The 17,915-nt window shown below is 48.2% G+C and overlaps 1 protein-coding gene across 1 annotated transcript in view; it reads left to right on the plus strand.

Moving 5' to 3' along the window:
- LOC125281939 (dual oxidase 1-like) overlaps nt 1-17,915 on the plus strand; it is a 383,795-nt gene that overhangs the window by 341,469 nt on the left and 24,411 nt on the right. The window contains 7 exon segments of the mRNA XM_057313042.1: nt 14,848-14,928; nt 15,118-15,282; nt 16,555-16,742; nt 16,880-17,000; nt 17,003-17,074; nt 17,200-17,372; nt 17,802-17,862. Of these exon segments, the coding sequence (XP_057169025.1) occupies nt 14,848-14,928; nt 15,118-15,282; nt 16,555-16,742; nt 16,880-17,000; nt 17,003-17,074; nt 17,200-17,372; nt 17,802-17,862 (861 nt within the window).

A 17,915-nucleotide genomic window follows, 5' to 3' on the forward strand; every position in this document is an offset into this window, starting at 1 on the left:
TCTTTCTGGAAGCTTCTCTCTAGCGATGCAAGGAAAAAAATATTGAGAGGAAGAAAATAAGTCTGTAAGCAAGCTTCTGCAGTATGACTTAGGGGAAAAGCATTTTGAGGATAACTTCTGATTCACCTTAACTAAACCCTTCAGTGCTTGAGGAAGTCACTGATGGACTTTCTTTTTCACAACCCGAAGGCCTTATTGAGGCAAAGTTCATTACTGTAGATCTGGGAAATACATTGAATTTGCCTGCTGAAGCAAGTGGCTTCCCACCCCTTTGGCTTATTTGCTCTCTATAGATATGACGCGGCTGGGAAGACTCTGATCCTTCTTTGTGTCTGCAAGACCCCTCTACTATCCCAGGCAGGGTTGCTGAAGCCTCAGTGTGGCAGACAGGGGAGCTCGGGAGAAGCTGAAGCATTAATACTACCCTGATTGTTTTCACTTTCACTTAAGTATAATTAACAAAGAAATTTCTAAGATACTTAAAATGTGCCTCGTGGTGATTTGATAGATGCATACATCCTACAAGGGTTGCCACCATCTAATTACATCCATCAATTCCCATATTTATCTTTTTTGGGGGGGGAGTTTAGAACATTTATGTTCTGCTCAATTAGCAAATTTCAATTAAATAATACAACGTGATCCACTGTAGTCACCATATGCTACATTGGCTCCTCAGACCTTGTTTATCTTATAGCTGAAAGTTCGTACCCTTTTACCAACCTTTCCCTACCTGCCCCACCCCCCACGCCTGGATGTTTTTGAGAAAAAAATGTCAGAGTTGCTTTTAAATAAACAGTTATATAAACTTGAAAGATAATTGGTTCTACTTTCGATTTGCCTTCTCCGCCTCAATCGTTGTCGATCTGGGTTTCAGTCTGGATCCGGTGTTGTCAGAGCTCCACCCACGCGTCCTCGGGCCCTTTGCATTTTCTGGCGCACCTGCTCTTGGGCTGGCTTCACCTTCCACAGCCGCCTCCTGAGCCTCTTCGGCAGGGCTGTTCCCAAACTGTGGGAACTCACTTTGCCTGCAGACAGAAAACACAAACGCCTGGGGATTTACTGCCCCTGGGGGCAGCCCTGACCTGTGACTCACTGGGGTTGGGGTGGGGTGGTCCAGGGGTGGAGACGGGGGCTGACCACCCTGACTGGTCAACTCCAAGTGTGCCCTTCACCAGGGCTGAGCCAAAGTGGCCCTCGGTGGGATTTTCTTGACATTTTACTGGTTTAGTCTTGCTCCCTTCTCTGGTCTACTACCCCAGTTGCAGTTTTGGCCCAAATATCCTGTGCTAACGAAGCCCTGTGTTCTATCACATAGAGCAGAGCTGCTCAGCTTTGGCACTGCCGACATGCTCATGGAGCATGCTCATTTGAGCCAGGTCGTTCTTTGTTGTGTGGGGCCGTCCTGTGCATTGTGGGATGTTCAGCAGTATCCCTTGCCTCCACCTGTCGGATGCCCTAGTATCGCCCCTCCCTCTCGCGCTGTGATCCAAATGTTTGCAGACATCCACAAATATCCCCTGCTGGCAAAATCATCCCCCTGTGAGAGCCACTGGCATAGAGGTTGCTTTAGCCTGAATGTGTCGTCCCCCCCTCCACACCCATATGTTGAAACCTAACCCTCAGTTAGGAGGTGGGGCCTTTGGGAGGTGATTAGGGCAGAGTCCTCATGAATGGGTTTACAGTTCTTACAAAAGAGGCCTGAGTGAGTTCCCTAGCCCTTTCCACCACCTGAGGGTACAACAGAAGTCAGAGACCCTGAAGATGCCCGCCCCCAACCATGCCAGACCCTGATCTCAGACTCCCAGCCTCCAGAGAAACAATCTCAGTCCAGCAGAGGTGCCAGAGGTGACGAGAGGTGAGGGTATAAAATAGAGGAGGGAGAATCAGCTCCAGCCTCCAGACCAGCAGCAGTTATGGGGATTATAGCTGATCTCACTGCCCTTCCCCTTCTGTTTTCCCAGGGGATGCCCAAAGCAGAATCCTGGACAAGCTTGTTCCCAGATGGCATGAATGTCTATTTCAGCAACTGGACTTGAGTCTCTTTCCCTGCTGCCAGAGGTCTTGATTGCTGATGGCTAATGGCTAAATCCCTCTCCAGGCGTTGCCTTGGCTGAAGGGAGCCACTTTACTCAAGGTTACACCCACCCCCTCCCTGAAGGCAGCCCATGTCCAGTGACTGGTCAATAAAGGGGTACAAAGGTCTAGTCCTTTTGAAGATTTGGATCTTTAACCTTGGAACATTTTCATATTTTATCTATCTATGTATCTATCTATTTGTTTGTTTTCAGTATGTTCTTTTTATTTAAAAAATTGAATATAAAACCATAAGAGACTAGGGACTCCGGGAAACAAACTGTGGGTTACAGAAGGGAGGGGGTGGGGGGGATGGGGCAACCGGGTGACGGGTATTAAGGAGGGCATGGGTTGTGATGAGCACCGGGTGTTATACATAACTAATGAATCATTGAACACTACATCAAAAACTAAGGATGTCACATGTGGTGGCTAACTGAACATATTTTAAAAAATTGAGTATAGGTGACACACAATGTCACATTAGTTTCAGGTGTGCACTGTAGTGATTCAACAAGATTATACATGGTGCTAAGTTCACCACAGTGTGGCTGCCATCTGTCACCATACATCACTCTGACAGTATCATTGATGATATCTGTATGCTGTGTCTTTTATTCCTGTGACTTGGTCATGCCATCACTGTAGCCTCTATGTCCTTCACCCATTTTGCCCAACCTCCCAAAGCCTTCCCCTCTGGCAATTATCAGTTTGTTCTCTGTGTTTGTAGGTCTGGTTTTGTTTTTTGTTTGTTTATTCATTTGTTGTTTCAGAGTCCCCGTATGAGTGAGATCATACGGCATTTGTCATACTCAGTCTGACTTACTCACTTAGCGTAATACCCTCTAGGTCCAGCCATGTTGTCTCAAACTGTACAACCTCATCCTTTTTATGGTCGTGTAATGTGTGTGTGTGTGTGTGTGTGTGTGTGTGTGTGTGTGTGTGTGAGACATCTTCCTTACCCGTTCATCTATTGACGGACACAGGCTGCTTCCGAATCTTGGCTATTGTAAATAATGTTGCAGTAAACACAGGGTGTATATGTCTTTTCAAGTTAGTATTTCTGTGTTCTCTGGGTAAATACCTACTAGTGGAATTACTGGATCCTTTGGGAATTCTATTTTTAATTTTTTGAGGAAACTCCATACTGTTTTCCGCAGTGGCTGCACCGATGTACATTCCCACCAACGGTGCACGAGGATTCGATTCTCTCCATATCTTTACCAGCACTTTTTATTTCTTGCCTTTTTTATTTCAGACATTCTGACGGGTGTAACATGACGTCTCACTGTGATTTTCATTTGCGTTTCTCTGCTGATCAGTGATGTTGAGCATCTTCTCGTGTGTCTGTTGGGCATCTGGGTGTATGTCTTTGGAAAAACATCGATTCAGGGCGTCTGCCTAGTTTTTTCCATTGGATTAGTAGTTTGTTTGTTTGTTTGTTTGTTTGGTGTTGAGTTGTAGAAGTTCTTCACATATTTTGGCCAGATTAGCCTATTAGCAGATATATCACTTGAAAATATCTTCTCTCATTCAGTAGGTTCTTTGTTTTGTTGGTGGTTCCCTCATTGTGCAAAAGCTTTTTATTTTGCTGTAGTCCCAACAGTTTATTTATTTTTTATTTTTTTAATAATATTTTTTATTATATTATGTTAGTCACCATACAGTACATCCCCGGTTTCCGATGTAAGGCTCGATGATTCATTAGTTGCGTATAACACCCAGTGCACCATGCAATACGTGCCCTCCTTACTACCCATCACCGGTCTATCCCATCCCCCCACCCCCAAGCCCTCAGTTTCTTTCCCAGAGTCCACAGACTGTCATGGTTCATTCCCCCTTCTGTTTATCCCCCCCCTTTTTTGCTTTTGTTTCTATTCCCATAGGAGATGTATCTAGAAAAAATGTTGCTATGGCTGATATGTTCTTCAATTTTTTTTTTCTCTCTTCCTGGGTTACTATTTTGGATGAAACTTCTGTGACTCTTATCTATGGACTCATATTTTCTAAGGCTTTGCCCTAGGATCTGGAAAACTTTTCTCCATTTATCTTCTACTTCATCTATTGAAATTTTTACTTCCATAATCATTTTTTAATTTCTAAAAACTCTTTCGTGTTTATCTGATTGTTCCTTTTACTCATAACACCCTATTCCTATTACATAGATGTATAATAAGTTTGTTCTCAAGTTCCTGTCTTTGTTTCTTTCAGAATCAGTTTTTTCTTTGTTTTGGTTTCTCTCTCTCTCTCTCTCTCTCACACACACACGCACACACACACGCACGTGCGCGCACGCACACACACACACACACGCACACACACACACAGCTGATTTGCTGTCTGTTTGCTGTCGAGACAGCTGGTCAATATTACGTCCAGACGCTCTCCTGGGTGGAAAGTGCACCTGAGTGCTGTGACTGCTCATAGACAGACGTTGCTCCAGGATATTGTGAGGAACACTTTCCATTTGCCCTTCCTGCCACCCTGTCCCGATCCCTCCTGATCTCTGCCCTCCCAGTTGTGTTTGGTCAACGAGGCACGCTGGTAAGAGACGAGACAGAGAGAACAGAGTGTGGACCCACGCTGGTAAGAGACGAGACCGAGAGAACAGAGTGTGGTCTGTGCGTTTACTTTCCTGTCTTCCTCCCCGCATGTTGTTTCGGGTTGTCTGTGCTCATCAGCAGAAGGTCTCAGATCTTTTCAAAATGACTCACCCTCCAGCTTTTGCTGACTGCTCCCTGCCCTCGTCTCTTCAACTGGGGGTTATGACAGCCCTGCTGCTTCTGGCCTTGGATCTAGCACCATCCCCTGTCTTCCCAGTACCCCCCCCCCCACTGACTTTCCTTATTAGGACTCACCTTACCTTGACCTCCCTAGAAGGCAGAGCCAGAGGCAACATGCTATTTTTATCAAAGAGTTCAATCCCAGAGCAGAGGAATAAGGAAATGGGGTTAAGGAGGGGGAGCTGGTACTAGGAGACAGGATGATGCCGGCTGCCACTGAGTACGCTGGTTGCTCAGTCCTAACAACAGGACTATGTTCTCAGATGGGGTGGAAGGAAGACAAGCTGTCCGGGGGAAGACGGGGGCAAAGGTTTGTCCACCAGCTCCCATCTCCCGTTTGCCAAAGAGCAGTAACTCCACAAGGTGCTCATGTACCAGCACTTTCAGGTGGCACGTGGCGGGCTCCAAGCATGGTCTCCTAGTGTCCCAACTCAGTCCGCTCATTAAGCCCCAGGGCGGAAGTAAAAGGTGTGCTGGGCAGGTATGAGGCATGTGCTGGCTGATGGCACCAGTGTGGTGGTCCTAAATGTTTGACGACTGGCTCTCCATTTCCATGGTGTGAATTCTCACCACGGCTGATTTCAATATAGATGCGGAAAAACGGTGTCTTGTATGGTATGTTCACCATAACGGGTACAATAGGCATCATACAGATACAATAGAATATACTCCAGAGTATAAATAATAGTAAAATGTAGCAAAATAGGTAAAAAGTAATGAGTTTTGAATATTCACTGCCTTTGTTTCTTATATAATTTATTTAGTTGTAAGTTTATATAACTTAATTTTTAAATAACGGCTGTTTTAATCCTCCCAAGCCAGTAAGGACTGGCTCCACAGACGTTACTGAATTGCATCTGCAAAAAGGCAGTTGGAGCCTGTCAAGTGGCCACTGAAGCAGTGGCTGGACCAAGAAACAGTTGAGGCCCAGAGGACCTGAAGCAGTGTTAGAGGAGTCTGGTGCAGTCCCTTACAGCGAAGCCCACTGTGCATTATTCTAATTGGGGTGTCAGGACCTAATGACACAACTGAGTAGGTTTAGGCCAACTGGCAAGTTGCACACTCTGCAGAGGCCAGAATCGGAGGTTGTATTTGAAAAGCACCGACAACCACTCATGAGAACACACCCCTCCCAGTACCTGCAGATTTTTCAGAGAAGGGTCCCCAGATTTCGAGGGGGATTCTGCACATGGGAGATAGGGACTCTCAGGAGCAGTTGTGTAAACATTCCTCACTTCCACTGTGTCTGGCTCCATTCCTTACTCCCCATCTCCACCAGACCTGCCGGTTCACAGACCGAAGCCTCTGGAATCCCGACAACCAGTCCAGCCCCCATGTCCCAGCAGCAATCTCTTAGGGTAAAGTGGGCAGCGGCTTCTTTCTCTCTGTGGGTCCACACATTTCCTGTGTTTGCCATTTTCAAGAAATGTGTTGAAATCTCTCAACTACCCGTCGCTAACTTTCTAGGTCTCTTTAATTTTATGGGTAAAGTTATTTAATTTTTTTGCGCTATGAACCTGTTACCTCATTTGGGTGTTAGGAAGCAGATGAGACAAACACAGACGGTAGATCGTTTGCTTTTAATGGTGAAAGGGCTTCCATGTGATTAAGTAAAGCACGCGAGTGCTTGATTTTCACGAGTGTGACTACGTATTTATATCGTTATTTATGAGGGAGAGAAAAGCAAGCAGACAAATTAGTAAACACCTTTGAATTCACAAATGGCCACCTGTTCTCAGAGGATAGCACGATAAAAAACTTGGCTCAATGAAAACAGTCAGTGCACTTGAAATCTCCAACACGGACTTGATTTCTGACCTACGGCGGCTCAGCAAAGCTGACGTTCATGCTTCCCGCCTGTTAAATAGGCTAATGGTGCTTCTGAACGTGGCACGAACTTCAATGACCGAGATCGTTCCCAAAGATTTATAAACTTACACCTAAAGCCCTAAATTAGGACCTAACAGATTAAAAAGAGGGATAAAAACAAAGAGAAAGAGAGGTAGAGAGAGACTGAATCCTGTTGTGAATAAAGAGGTTTTGTCAATCGGCCGGTAGAGATTATGAAGAATAAGAGCAAAATGACAAATCGGCCACAACTTCAAGCGACATCACTAAAAGTTTGCCTCATGTTTTCATCCAATTTTAAAATCTAACCTCATCATTGTGTTAGTGAGGCACTTTAAGAAAAAAAAGTTCGGGATGCCTGGGTGGCTCCATTGGTTAAGCGTCTGCCTTTGGCTCAGGGCTTGATCCCGGAGTCCTGGGATCGAGTCTCGCACCGGGCTCCTCGCTCAGAGGGGAGCCTGCTTCTCCCTCTGCATGCCACTCCCCCTGCTTGTGCTCGCGCGCTCTCTCTCTGACAAATAAATAAATGAAATCTTAAAAAATAATTCTTATTCAAGCGTAGTTACCATGTAGTGTCATATTAGTTTCAGGGGTACAATATCAACAGTTTACATTATTCAGCGCTCATCACAAGCGACCTCTTAATCTCCTTCACCTATGAATTATCCAACTGAATTCCTGCTTTTCCTTCATTTTTCGTAGGAAATAGAGGCTGTAGCCATTCACCTAGAGTGCTGATTCACCCATAGCCTCATTTTCCTTTAAAGCAGCTTTTGTCTCTTTGAGAAGGGGTTTTCTTAGCAGGTGGGAGCTCAGACAGACTACGGTTAGCAGCTACAGCCTGACTTCTTGACCAGGGGCTCTGGGAGGAGTCGCTCCAATCATATTGTTTGTGAAAGAGCTTTCTCTTCCTGGTGACCGAGATCATATCTTCAAAGTATCACATCTTTAAAATAAAGGTCCACGTTCCGGAAGGAAGCTGACAAGCCCAGCGCAGCTAAGCGCTCCATCACCGTGTCCAGGAATGGAGCAAGGGCGTGACCGGCCAGGTGCCCAGAGGGAGCTGAGGCCAGACCCCACCTCCCAGCCCTGAACAGGGCCTGTCCACCTGTCCTGATTCCTGGTGCATATACTCTGAAGATCATTAGAAAGCTTTTTAAAATCCACCAAATGAAAAACGTATCACTGCCCCCTGGTTTATCTGTTCTCGTATTAGAGCAAATGAAGAAAACAAGCCTGGGGACTTAAAAGTGCAATAAGCCGGATCCTGGCAACATACACAGAGGTGGGCGTGACTATTTCAGCACAGGCCGGAGTGAATAAATTATCCATGTTAACAGGAAAATTACAGGCTAACTTCCATGAAAACATTCGAGTTTAGGTTCTCTTACCAGTTCCTGGATGGTTTTTAAGGCATTCATAACCACGTATGCTGTTGGGCTGAAACAAACATTTTTGAACCTTAAAAAGTGCCCTTTGTTTCTCCTATCGTTTCCAAATCTTAATAAACCATCAGTCTCCACTTTGTGGAAAGGGAACTCAAGCAGAGAAATGGAGTAGGTCTCCTAAAATTTTTTTCAAGCATAGTTCCAGGGCCTCATGGAAATGGGTTTATCAACCCTTGTCTGGGTTTCTGAGTTCAGACCACTGTCTACTCTCCTAATTAGTATGATTTCTTTCCTTGTAAAGAGTCTGACACTTCCATTGCCCCATAAGTTGCTCAAGAAGACCTCAAGGATAATAGTAAGAGGTAGAACCAGAGAGTCTGCTGTCAGAGATCCTGCCCTAAATCGTGTTAAAAGGCTGGGTGGAAGGAGCAATCAGGCTTGATCGTAGACCATCTGGGAGGAAGTAGAAAGTCACCGGAAGTGGCATGCTGGCAAATCTGGGCAGGAGTCCAAGATAATTGTCTGTTTGGTATTATCTTGAGGCAGGACTGAGAAATAAGTGACACAAAAGCTGGAAGGGAAGATGGGAGCCAAGTATGGAGACCCTTCAATGCCAACCGTATCCATTAGCAATTGGGTCAGCCACTGTGACAGAGATCCAAATTCTGTAGCTTCAGTATATTAGGTGATAACTCTCTCATGGATAAGAAGTCAGGAGGTCGGCTCTCTAGAACTGGTATGACAGCTTCGGGAACCCAGGCTCCATCTACCTTTCTGATTCTCCACCCTTGAGGCTATCTGTTGGCAGTAGGCGCCCCCACCATCTTGTCCATGTTGTAGGTCTGATCCTGAGAAGGAGAAGCAAAAGGATGATAGGCCATGCCTCTTCAGGTGAGTTAGCTCCCCTACGAGAGTTTTCTTAAGGAAGCCCCAGGGATTCCACATACAGCTCTGAGACCACCCCTGGCTGCAAGGGAGGCTGGTCAGTGCTCTTTTCTAGCGGGGCATTTCTTCCTGGAATAAAATCAGTGTCCTAAGACATGAAGGAAGAATGGATGTTGGGTAGCAGTTTCGAGCTCACCAGCCTAAGGAGCGCAAACCATTTTCTTCGGCAATGGGAAGTTGTTGGAGGATTCTGAGGAGAGAGGAGAGGGGACTGGGTCAAGGAGATGAAATGGCAGGGGGTGTGGGGAGAAGTGGAGAGGGGAGAGCAGAGGCGATGCTGTGTGGATGTGCACAGAGCGGAACGTGGACAAATACACTCCAACCACTCATTGTCACCTGGGAAACTGAGGCAGCTGGATGGCACTGCTTTAAGAAATGCCATCCCTGCAGCTCTTGAGGTAGCAGGGCTGACTGTTCACTGAATGTCTTTAGCTAGAATATGAAGAGCCAAGTCAACTGCCATGAGATTGGCAGTTTTATCTATCAAGTTCGGTGTCATTTCTTCTTTAACACAGATGTATTCCTTCCATAAAGCTACCCTAGAACACTTTCTCTTCTGTCCTTTGCACTCATTTTGACACTAATATAATGCCTTATAATTAAATCATATTGAAACCTTCTTCAATTTAAACTATGTACAAAAGACTCAGAAATTCTGTCATGCTTAGCACATCGGCACCAACTCATATGCAATTCGTAGTCACAATTGAACAGGTATTTAGAGCAGTGAGATGTTGATGAGCTTTATGACTCAAAAAACAAAGCCCAGATGCATGAAGTAAACACAGCAGTAATAAATAAAGAGGACGGGCTAACGCACACATGATTTACAATAAATCATAGACTCCATTGTTGGTCTGATGTGACACTTGAATACAGTTATTCTAATGTTTACAGGCTTATTTTAAGGTTTACTATCTGGATTTGGAATGTTGGGATTTCTGAGATGTTTCAGTGATTTATGGAGACAAAGGGATGGAGTATTTGAAGTCGGAATTGTTCTATACATGGCATGGTTTCCTGCCTTGGTTACCCACTCTGAGGATATCTGAAATTGTAAGGTTATGTTTGAGCTACGATAATTTTCTTTCAAAAAGGGACACGTAACTGGTATGATGTAGTTCGTAGTCATTGACACTGATATTCAAAGACTGGCGCAATATTAGAAACGGCCAGATTTCATGGGGAGCCTGGGTGGCACAGCGGTTGGGCGTCTGCCTTCGGCTCAGGGCGTGATCCCGGCGTTATGGGATCAAGCCCCACATCAGGCTCCTCCGTTATGAGCCTGCTTCTTCCTCTCCCACTCCCCCTGCTTGTGTTCTCTCTCTCGCTGGCTGTGTCTGTCAAACAAATAAATTTTTTAAAAATCTTAAAAAAAAAAAAGAAACGGCCAGATTTCAGGTCACAAAACACTCTTGAGGACTTTCGGGGACTGATCTGTGTGAAAAAAGGCATCTCTGTGTTGGCTGTTTAGAGGTTAGCAAAAAATAAATCAACCCACAGGACACCTCATATCTGCCACTGACTCAGCCCCTCACCATAGGAAGACTTACATGTTTCCAATCCCACAAAGACATAACATCTTTTGTGTTTTAAAACCTAGGTTTCTTGTGAAAGGACATGATTCCACTTCCAAGTGCACATATAGTAGAAAAGAATTCTTTTTTTTTTGTAAGATAAAACACAGATTAAATATTTATTGAATAATAACTTCTCAGCAAAAAGTTTTCGTTTCCAGTAAACAACAAAATCACATGTTAATCCATACTTTTCCATACCATATTCTTTTTTCAGAATCACAAGCAACATTTAAATATAAACCGTCACATCTAAATTAAAGGCTCTTCTGAATCATTTTGGCCATAACAGCTCTCTACAGATTACATACTGCTCTCCTTCGAACCTACGTTCTTCATCTTTACTTTTCTTTTTTTTTAATTAATAATATTTTTTTTCAAGATAAAATGCTTCTGCACAGCCAAGGAAACAGTTAAAAAAAAAAAAAACTACTAAGAGGCAGCCCACAGAATGGGAGAAGGTATTTGCAAATGACACTCCAGATCAAAGACTAGTATCCAAGATCTACAAAGAACTGCTCAAACTCAATACACGGGAAACCAATAATCAAATCAAAAAATGGGCAGAAGATATGAACAGACACTTTTCCAATGAGGACATACAAATGGCTAACAGACACATGAAAAAATGTTCAACATCATTAGCCATCAGGGAAATTCAAATCAAAACCACATTGAGATACCACCTTACGCAGGTCAGAATGGCAAAAACTGACAAGGCAGGAAGCAAGAAATGTTGGAGAGGATGTGGAGAAAGGGGATCCCTCTTACACTGTTGGTGGCAATGCAAGTTGATACAGGCACTTTGGAAAACAGTGTGGAGGTCTCTTAAAAAGTTACAAATTGAGCTACCCTTTGATCCAGCAATTGCACTACTGCGTATTTACCCCAAAGATACAGACGGAGTGAAGAGAAGGGCCATATGGACCCCAATGTTCATAGCAGCATTGTCCACGATAGCTAAATTGTGGAAGGAGCCGAGATGCCCTTCAACAGGTGACTGGATTAAGAAGAGGTGGTCCATATATACAATGGAATATTATTCAGCCATCAGAAAAAACGATTTCCTAACATTTGCAGCAACATGGACGGCGCTGGAGGAGATAATGCTAAGCGAAATAAGTCAAGCAGAGAAAGACAATTATCATATGGTTTCACTCATTTATGGAACGTAAGAAGTAGGAAGATCAGTAGGAGAAGAAGGGAAGAAGAAGGGGGGGGGTAAACAGAAGGGGAAATGAACCACGAGAGACTATGGACTCTGGGAAGCAAACTGAGGGCTTCAGAGGGGAAGGGGCTGGGGGAATGGGATGGGCTGGTGATGGGTAGTAAGGAGGGCACATATTGCATGGTGCACTGGTGTTATATGCAAGTGATGAATCGTGGAACTTTACATCAAAAACGAGGTATGTACCGTATGGTGACTAACAGAATAAAAAAATATTATTAATAGAAAAGAATTCTGTTCACTACTTCACCCAGTCGCATCCATCCTGTGAGGAAGAGTCTTGGTTTAAGATGGGCACTCTGGCCTCTTTTTTAGTTGCTAATTACCAATTTTAGATGTTCCTCTTTGACAATGAATTTCTGGCACAATGTCTGTTTTCATTCAGAGAAACTCTGAGATTTACAAATCCCGCAATCTCTGCTGATCAGTTAATGATGTGGTAAACAGGGTTTCACAGCTAGACAGATGGAGACGGCTCTCCAGTGCCAGAAGCTGAGGAGGTCAGGATCTGGATGGCAGGGACTGCTCCAGGGGATTTATCGAAAACTATAAGACTCAAAACAGAAGATACTCATCCAAGCTCAAGAGTGATGGTTGTTCTTTCTGACAGAGATATAACCCAGTTTGCCTACAAAAACACTCACATTATTAAAAACAAAACTAGCAGAGGTCAGATGAATTTTTGGTGGCTAAACATCCAGGTCTCCTTCTCTGGCTTTGCTCTGCCCCTCACCCGTCACATTCACCCAATTCTATCATAGTGTATCTTGTTCATAAGGAATAGGGGGGCAAGTGATGGCGTCCTTTAGCTTCCTGTAATCTACCGACCCCTCCATTAAGCCGCCGAAAATTAACAAACCACCCACGTGATATTGAGGTTCTTGCCGTATTAAGGTAGCTCTATATAAGTCCCCTGATCCCCCTTTGAACCAGGTGGCCGCCCCTAAACCCTGCCTGTATGGAAATTTTTGCTCAGTCGCTGCTTAGAGGATTAAGTTTATCCTAAGCTGACAGAAGAGCCTTCTTTCTACATCACTACAAAGCTGGTGAATGAACCTACCTGAGGACCAGGCACCAGCCAGACATCTGGGCAGCAGTGAGTCTGCTCATCTTTGGAAACCCAGAGAGAGCCAACCAGCTCTAAGACTTGTATGATGGCCAGCACGAGAGCTGTCGTGTGGTGTGTAAGTGAGGATGCCTCCTTACCCTACCAAGGCACATAAAGTAAAGGGTTGCTTCCTGCCAGGAGTTTGCAGGAAGCAGAGCAATGACTCGGTTCAGCCACAGAGGCCTCCTGCCTCAGCATCCAGAGCGAGGGTTAAAAGTGGTTAATGTGGGGACATGGAATGGATTCCTTGCCAGCCCTGGCCTCCGTCAGTGGCAGCAGGGAAACTGCCATCTTACGGGCAGGGCACTCTTTGGAGAACAGTTGGAGTAAAGAATCCATGGAGAAGCTGAAACAAATATGGCGGTATCTGTTCATTTGGTAAATCCTAACTGGACACTGATTTGACGCACACATCATGCTAGGTATGGAGGATACAGCTATGAGTGGAAACAGTTCCTGACCCTAGGGGACTTCTAGGTGGCAAGAGAAGAGAGGAAGCTGAACACTGTGGCCAACCAAGAACCGGAAATGTTGGGTGGGAACTCTTAGTGCGGTCCCTGAAGAAGATATCATGTGCCACATCCTCTCAGCCCACCTTGTGCTCACCCACAGCTGGCGGGCAGTTTCTACGTACCCTGACAGTTTCCTACCTCCAGTACCTGCTTGCCTCTCCTTCCTTCTCCACCTGAGGGCTGGAAGACACTTACTGCCCCTAGTGCAACATTCAGCCAGTTGGTGGATAGATTCCCTGGCTTCCTCCCTGCTCAACAGGCAATTCTGAGGTGTGCCCATACAGTCTTCGAGAGGCCACCAACAGGAGTGAGCCCCAGTTTCCCTCAGCAGTAACTCACTCCGTGACAAGTCCCATATTGATGTCCCTGCCTTACTTCCCCACTTCCTCCAGCACATCCTGGGCCACCTCCCAGTTAGCCACATGTCTCAAATCCTTCCCTCAGGCTCTGCCTTTAGGGGTTAACCTGCCTCAGGCTAAGGATCTGAAATACCATGTGGCACAGGGCACTTTTGAGTAAGTTGGAAGATGGAATCTGACTGGTCACCTGATCTGCTGACCAGAAGGACCTCCATTCCATCTCTGATTCTGAACCTTTCCCTCTTCCCTCACTGCCTGAGTTCTTCCCTCAACAACTGAGTGCTCCCTCCCAGATCCTAGTTTTTGGAAAGTATAATAGGGTCAATAAGAGGAATTACATGAGGAACATGATTCCTCAAAGGAGGAGGAGGCAAGGTTCTCCCTTGACCAGGAAGTCCCTGATCCCACCCCCAGAAACTGGAAAAGAGACCAGAATAGCAATAGGCGGCAGAGCCACAGCCCCAGGGCCCACACACTTGCCCTGGGTGGGGGGGCGGCTCTGCTCAGCAGGAGAGGGCCAAGCCCCTCTCCACACTGCCCGTACCCAGGGAGTGGTCACAGAATGACCTCTCCTTTCCTGAGTGGAAGAGTGGTTGGCTTTGGGGCAGTGGCTGGCTCTTGCTCCGTATATCTTAGGGCTGGGACTGGTTTCTGTCCTGCCCTGTCCCTAGGGAGCTGAGGGGTGAGGGCACTAGAAGGCTCCTGCATGCCCCTCCACATCGCCACTGTTCTCCAGCTTTGTCTTGTTCTCTGAGGTTATTTGTCAGCACACACTGCCCCTGTCTCCACTGCTTCAGGGCTCCCTGCCATGTTTCCCCCACTGAGCAGCTAGAAGAATGAGCTCGAGTTTGGATATCACTTTGTCCTTGGTTCTCTCCCTCCGCCGCCTACCTTCCACACTGTGCTGGGTTTCCACCTTCTGCTGCTCCCCTTGCCAGGCTACCAAGACGCATATCCTGCAGGCTTGCCTGTCCTCTCATGCCTGGACTTGCCCAGCTGCCCCTTCCCTCTGTTCTCACACAGGAATTCAGAACCCCATTTCCCGGGAGGTGCAGCGATTTGATGGGTGGCACAACCTCATGGAGCACAGATGGGGCAGCAAAGGTAGGTGAGGGCCAAGTGGAAACAGGCCTAGGGGCAGGGTTACCCGAAGGGGCAAGGGCTGGCAGGTACCAGCGGAGGCTCATGCATTCTTAAGGTTTTAGGATCTGTGGTATGGATGGAAGCCTGGGAGAGGGGAGGTAAGGGAGCCCCACTGAGGATTTATCTTTGTTCCTACCCCTCCTACCCCAGGCTCTCGGCTCCAGCGCCTAGTTCCAGCCAGCTATGCAGATGGTGTGTACCAGCCCTTGGGAGAACCCCAGCTGCCCAACCCCAGAGACCTTAGCAACACTGCCACGAGGGGCCCTGCAGGGCAGGCCTCCCTGCGAAAGCGAACAGTGCTGGGAGTCTTCTTTGGTGAGGGCCTCAACCTCTGGGGGAGGGAGGCCAGTAGGGTCAGCTGGACACCTCTATGTCTGAGAGGGGAGTCAGGAAGTGAGGGAGAGAAGTGATGGTGGGTCTTAGAGATGTGGGTGAGAGATGAAGGGGCAGGCAATGGGATGGGGTATTCTTACCCAAAACTGGATTTGCCTCTTGGTGGGTATTTAGCCAAAAGACACAGGAAAGCCAAGATTAGAGAGTTTTACTTGGAACAAGTAAGGGAAAACATGGAGGATATTTCCCAAAGCAGTCTGTTCCCGAATAACAAAACTGGGGAAGTTTTAAGCTAAGGGTCTGTATGGATTCACGAAGGCACTTGTGCAATGGAGAATTCAGCCTAGAATTTAGGCTAAAGTCATCATAGAATGACGGAGTCCAGGTCTTAATTGATGGAAGTCACAAGGGCCAGCAAGGGTTGGCATCAATTGTCTGCCTTTAATCGATCTGATATCTGAATATTCAAAGAAGTTTAAATCCTGCAAAGATAACTCAAGAATGTGCTTTGAGCGAGTAGTCATAAATCACAAGATGTCTGGGGCCTAAAAGGATTTTTCTTAAGTCAAGAAAGCTATGTCTTGTATTTCTTTTTCTGGAGAAGGAAAAGTAGAGGGAGAAAGTCTGAGTGGGGGAGGCATAAATTTGCCCCACACTGAGCTGCCGATGGGACTACAGGTAGAGGCTGGAGCCTGACAATAATCTGGCAGGGGCTCTTGGTGGACCCTGTTTTCACTCATGGTCCCTGTGACTCCTGGGACAGTCTCAGGCCAGGGTTCTGATTTTGACAAGAGCGCTGGAGGCCGGGGTGTCAAAATGGGGGTGCTAGGGTGGGTGGTCTGACCCCAGTGACTGTGGGTTGTTGGCTCCCAACAGGAATGTTGGGCTCCTGCTGGCCACCCAAGGTGCCTACATTTGATTCCCAGTGTCCGGTGTTGCAGTGAGACTGGCAGTTTCTCTGGGCAGGCTGCTCCCAGCTGCATGTTGAAGCAGGTGTTCCCAGCCTGACTGTCCAGGCACACTCACCCGGCACCTCCCAGTTACCAAGGAGAGGACCAAACCGGCAACGAAAGCAGTTTGGACCAGGGTGTAACAAAGCACTGGGAAAGGTGGAGGAGGTCAAGACTTGGACTTGCCAAAAATGGCTGAGTCATCTTTTGAAGCTTCAAAGGGAGTGGGGGAGTCTAGATACCTGATGCTGAAGGGAGAGTGGTCCTTAGCTGGTCCTTGCACGCCCTCCCCCGTTGTGGACAGGCTACCACGTGCTCTCGGACCTGGTGAGCGTGGAGACCCCGGGCTGCCCAGCCGAGTTTCTCAACATCCACATCCCGCCCGGGGACCCGGTGTTCGACCCTGACCGGCGCGGGAACGTGGTCCTCCCCTTCCAGAGGAGCCGCTGGGACCCCGAGACCGGACAGAGCCCCAGTAATCCCCGGGACCTGGTGAGACGAGACGGGCGGGGTCCCGGGTTCTGGGCCGGGCTGGGCGGGGAGAGACTCCCACCCCCTCGCCCACCGACACCCGCCTCCGCTACCCGACCCCGGGCTCACCCCGGCTCACCCTCCTGGTGCCCCCGCAGACCAACGAGGTGACGGGCCGGCTGGACGGCAGCGCCATCTATGGCTCCTCGCCCTCGTGCAGCGACGCGCTGCGGAGCTTCTCCCGCGGGCAGCTGGCGTCGGGGCCCGACCCCGCCTTCCCCGCGACGCACAAAGCCCCCCGCTCGTGGGGACGGCGGCCGACCCCGCCACCGAACAGCGCGGCCCCGGGGGCTGAACGGCGGGGCGGCGGCGCGGGGCGGGCTGCGGCGGCCGGGGCGCGGGGCGGGCTGCGGACGGCAAAGTTGCGCTGCCCGCGGTCGCGCCGCCGCCCAGCTCCTCCCCTGCGGCCCCGCGTCGCGTCCAGCCTTCGCGGCGGAGCGAGGGAACCGCGACCCCTTCCTGCAGGCGCCGGGCCTGCTGTGGGGCCGCTACCACAACCTGTGCGCGCAGCGGCTGGCCCGCGAGCACCCGCAATGGGGGGACGAGGAGCTGTTCCAGCAGGCGCGCGAGAGGGTCACCGCCACCTACCAGGTCCGTCACTCGGCCTCTCTCCGTCCTCCCTCCCCGCCTTCCTCCCCCCTCCCCCAGGCTGCTGCGCGGGAGACGCCGCTGCCCCGCAGAGCCCTCCATCGTCGCACAAGCAGCCCCCGGAAACGCCCTTTTCCAGGAGGACACTGCTCCCCAGAACTGGAGCTAGCGGCTAGGAATGGACCCCGAAGATGAGGAGCAGGCGAAGGGCTATTATACACGAGACTGGGCTGTGGTTATTAGTCATTAGCCCACTCCCATCCCATGTTCCTAGTGGGGCACAGGCCTCCGCACCTGTCCTGTTGCAGTTGCCCCCCTCGTGACTGCCCCTGCCTGGCCCTCATCTCCCACCTAAGCCTTCCTTGGGCTCAGACCCCTCCCAGCGTGGCTGCTCCAGCCCTTGCCTCCCTTTTGCCCTCTCTTGACCCTCAGAACATCGTTCTGTATGAGTGGCTGCCCAGCTTCCTGCAGAAAACACCCCCCAAGTATGCAGGTGAGGGGATGGGGAAGGAGAATGGGAAAGCTAGCAGGAGTTTTTTGGGGCAG

The sequence above is a fragment of the Ursus arctos genome, unplaced genomic scaffold (assembly GCF_023065955.2).
Source record: "Ursus arctos isolate Adak ecotype North America unplaced genomic scaffold, UrsArc2.0 scaffold_16, whole genome shotgun sequence".
Taxonomy (NCBI): Eukaryota; Metazoa; Chordata; class Mammalia; order Carnivora; family Ursidae; genus Ursus; species Ursus arctos.